Source organism: Belonocnema kinseyi, chromosome 8, assembly GCF_010883055.1.
Source record: "Belonocnema kinseyi isolate 2016_QV_RU_SX_M_011 chromosome 8, B_treatae_v1, whole genome shotgun sequence".
Classification (NCBI taxonomy): Eukaryota; Metazoa; Arthropoda; class Insecta; order Hymenoptera; family Cynipidae; genus Belonocnema; species Belonocnema kinseyi.
Genome location: NC_046664.1, coordinates 89,778,522 through 89,782,916, shown reverse-complemented (window position 1 = coordinate 89,782,916; position 4,395 = coordinate 89,778,522). Strand labels below are relative to the sequence as shown.

At 32.3% G+C, this 4,395-nt stretch overlaps 2 protein-coding genes across 3 annotated transcripts in view; both read right to left on the bottom strand.

The window, feature by feature from the left end:
• The window catches only part of LOC117178597, a 145,353-nt gene that overhangs the window by 43,367 nt on the left and 97,591 nt on the right, over nucleotides 1-4,395 (bottom strand). The window contains exon 7 of the mRNA XM_033370021.1: nucleotides 3,649-3,878. Coding sequence (XP_033225912.1) covers nucleotides 3,649-3,878 — 230 coding nt within the window. The remainder of the gene's footprint in view (nucleotides 1-3,648; nucleotides 3,879-4,395) is intronic.
• LOC117178791 (acyl-CoA Delta(11) desaturase-like) overlaps nucleotides 3,413-4,395 on the bottom strand; it is a 52,335-nt gene continuing 51,352 nt past the window's right edge. For both annotated transcript variants that reach the window (XM_033370265.1, XM_033370266.1), the window contains exon 4: nucleotides 3,413-3,878. In XM_033370265.1, coding sequence (XP_033226156.1) covers nucleotides 3,611-3,878 — 268 coding nt within the window. In that variant the 3' untranslated portion in view covers nucleotides 3,413-3,610. The remainder of the gene's footprint in view (nucleotides 3,879-4,395) is intronic.

Sequence of the window (4,395 nt, the reverse complement as noted above, 5' to 3'; positions counted from 1 at the left end):
TCGGAAGAGCCGATTCCAGAGTGGTTGGTGGAAGGGCGCACAATACTTCTGCCGAAAATAGGCAACTTAGCTGACCCGAAGAACTACAGGCCAATAACTTGTTTGAACACGTTTTATAAGATATTCACAGCTATCCTAAATGATAGGATTGTTCGGGCATTTGAACCTGTGTGGCAAGAAATGTATGAACGAGGCTCAAAGAAAGACGTAGCCGGATGTCGGGAGAACCTGCTCATCGATAGATGTGTCTGCAAAGATGCAGCATTCTACCAGCGTGACCTATCGATGGCCTGGATTGATTATCGGAAAGTTTTCGATTCTACATCCCATAGACTTATCATCTGTCTTTTGGAAATCTTAAAGGTTCATCCGCAAATAGTTGGATGTATAGAGAGATTGATGCCGCTTTGGAAAACCAGATTTACTCTCTCATCTGGCAAAAATCGTGTGACAACTAAAAAGGTCACGTTTCAGAGACCACGTTAGTCAGTTTTCCCATAAAACAATACCTTCTTATTATGATGCGAACGTAAAAAATTCAGTATTTTTTGTGCGATTAAAAGATGAATTTTCGATTTTTTCTTAAATTATAAAACCTGTTATGATGACCTTGTAAGTTTTTAAAAAGTAGCGTTTTCCTTTTCTTACCTTTTTTATATCGTGCGTTGATTGGTTTAGAATTTTCATTTTCATTTTGTATTTTTAAAAAGCCATAACTGTGATAATTTTCTTGTTATCAAAAAAATCCATCAAGATAAATTGTTAACATATTCGTGTGCTATAAATAGCCGTACATGGAATTTTAAAATCTTTGGCCCCTAAACCTGTGTGCCAAAGCCCAATTCGATTCAACTAGTCGGTCTAAAGACATCCAGTATACATACGACAACGACAGACAGACACAAACCTGAAAACTTTTTGTTCCTTCTGAGGAAATATCAAAACGTCAATATTTGATGAAATCCGCGAAAGTCATTTTTCGTATGAAACCATAACCTTCTCATTATAGTGTGAATGTAAAAAGCGCGTGCCCTATCAAAAAAATGTGAAAATAAAAATTTTAGATCTTATTTAGGCAAACCATTTTTTTATTACAAATTTTACTGCACCGAGTACCGTCTTTCACACATTTAGTTTATTTATTTTTTCGCAACTTGTGTCAAAAAGTGATTCACTATAAATTTGTAGTTTTTTCCAGTGCGTGTAATTTGAGCTTTTTCGTTTTTTTCGTATCTTGCATAGTTTAACCCAAAAATGGAATTTGTGGATTTTTAATTTTTTTTGGTAGGATCAAATTTGGAATTTTCAACTTTTCGACCAAATTAAAAAAGTTGTTATCATTATCCTGTAGGGCCTTCAAAAAGCAAAGTTTTTCTTTTTCTGACTTTTTTTTCATTTCATGTGTTGTTTGGCTTAAAATGTTCATTTTAGTTTTTTTTTTTTGGATTTTTAAAATGCCCTAACTCTGATGATTTTCTATTTATAGAAAAAAGTCATAGGGATAAATTGTTTGAGTTTTTGAGTACTATGAACAACCGTACATAGAATTTTTAAATTTTGAAAAAATGTTGTTTCAAAAAGTTTTGGAATTTTCAACTTTTTGACCAAATTAAAAAAATTTTTACTATGATCTTGTAGGGATTTCAAAAAGCATCGTTTTTCTTCTGTTTACTTTTTTTCGTATCATGCGTTGTTTGGCTTAAAATGTTCATTTTAAATTGTTTTTTTTTATTTTGAAAATGCTCTAACTCTGGTTATTTTTGATTTTTCAAAAAAAGTAATAAGGATAAATTGTTCAACTTTTGAATACTATAAATAACCGTACAGAGATTTTGGAATTTTCAAAAAGTCGTCTAAAAAATATTCAAAATATGCCCACTTTTTGAATTTTTATCCAAAGTGGCTGGCTAACAAACTTGACCTTTAGTTTAGGACACTTAACGCGTGTGCCAAAGGGCAATCTAATAGATTAATTTTTTCGAAAGTTATCGTGTTCACAGGCAGACAACATACAGTCAGACATACAGACACACAGACAGACACATTCGTAAAAACCTGTTTTTCGTTTTCAGAGAGTCTCAAAACGTGGACATTTCACCAGAACTAGGGGGGGGGGGTCAAATTTTACACAAATTATTCTGAAATACACACAAAACCTTCTCTGATGAGAATGTAATAAAATTCTTATTTGCAACTTTTAAATAATGGAAAAATGACACAAGATACATACAATGAAATTTGTTGTGAGAAAATTGTTCATTAAAATTAGATTTTCAATTTATCTTCCGGCCAGTTTTTAATGAGTCGCTTAGTTTTCATTTCAAGCGGGAAGCAGTCCACTAAAAATAACAAATGTAAATTTATGGAAAATAGGCACGACCGTATCCAATTTAAATAAGGCAGGCAGTGCAACGTTAAATCATCGAATCAGTCGCTAAAGACATGTTTTTTCGAAGAAAATGAGTTGATACATATTTTTCTTTATTTCTTTTTTTTTTCTTTATCCCAATGTTACTGTTTCTTCACGAACCACTGAACACCGTACACACCTCCGCGGCTCCTCTCATACGAAACTGGCGCGCGGCGTCAAATGTCGGAAGGCCCAAATTAAGTTTCTTCTTATTCAAGCTCAAGTGTATTTGTGGGGATTTGCTTTTAATGTACAAGCAGTTAGCTCACATAAAAAGATTTCGAGAATCGTCCTTTTTTCCAAATTGGCCTTATTCCAAAAAGCGAAATTGGCCACAGGTGCTCTCAAACAATATAAATTATTTGAAACTTAATTTTTATTTGATGAGTTGCAGTACATAACTAGATAACCAACAAAATCGGAATTTTTCATTAGAGCGAAGTAATATCCAGTAAAATCTAAGTCAGCATTTAAAGACAAAACAAAAGTTTCATCTTGAGGTGAAGTGTTTCTGAATTGAGGCTAAAAAAGTGTGATCAAAAAACCTTGGTCAGTTACGAGAAATAGAATGTGGAAGTTTACATTCCCAGAGTGACAGTGACTTAAAACTGGAACGCGATCGGTCGCGGATCACGATAGAAAGTGCAATTTTTGGTTTAAGCTATAAATAAAAACATACAAGATATTGAGTTGTTAAATTGGGGGGAAATGAGTTTTAATCATTTGAAAATAATTTCCAATAACTAAAAAAATTGGTACATTTTTTTCTAGCTACAAGTTTTGGTAGCGAATAAATATATTTTTTAATTCTTTTCAAGTTAGAACCTTTTTTAAATGTGCAAAAAGCGAGTTTTTTGGATTTTGTTAACTGTACATTTTTATGCGAAAATTTAAACATAAAGTGCATAGTTTTTAAACATTTCTTCACAAAAATTCAATATAGTTTTTTGACTAAAACGAAACTTGATCAAAGTTATTCACCAAAGTATTAAAAATAGGAAAACATAGAATATGAAATTAATTCTAACATTACCAATAAAACGGGATTTAAAATTGTGTGCTCATCATTTAGGTATACATTTCAACATTTGTATACTTTTGGCAAACTCTTATATATTACGTAACGTTTTTTTTGCTACATACCTCCACCTCTCTCCCCTTTTAATTTCACAAAACATATATGACTCAATATAATTTATTTTAATCGACAGGTTCGATTTGCGCAGTTGAATGAGAACCGTCCCCATTCTTTTCGATCATTGTATTAATCAATTGTTTAGAAGGTTCTTTTAAATCATAAGCCCATCCAATTTTGGCGAACATATCAATTAATGCTGTTGTGAGGTTGAATCCGTATTTTCCTAATTCCGCAGCTTTATAATCCCAGGGGAATACGTGATGGTAATTATGCCAACCTTCACCTTGCGCTATAAAGGCAACAAACTTATTTTCTGCTGGAGCTATGTTTCTGTACAAATAAAAAATACAGTATTAATGATGTCTTCAATCGCATATTTCTGAAAGAATAATTGTAAAGTTATGATAATATGCAATTTTCGTATATCGTAACATGCATACTAAAAGGTTTTATTTCGGGTCTCCGAATTTCAAGGTTCTATCTCGGTGTCAAATTTGGAAGTTTGCCTTCTACGAGATAGAATCTTTTTATCTGCGCGTTCCAAAATAGAACCTTGTCATCTGGATACGTCAATATGGTTGTTTAAGGATCTTAAACTTAAAATATTGTCTATACATTTTTTGGAATGAAAATAACAAATTTAAAAGGTCCGCAGGTTAACGGACTTTGGCTAGAAAATCGAGTCTTTAAATAATTATATTTCTTACTTGTTATACGGCTTGTTACCCCATATACCAGGTGTATAATATGAAACCGGTATTTTTTCAAGAAAAAAACACATTTATTTCAAGAGAATGATAACAAATGTTTTATTCAAAGTATGCGCCCTCGCTGGCTACACATTTTG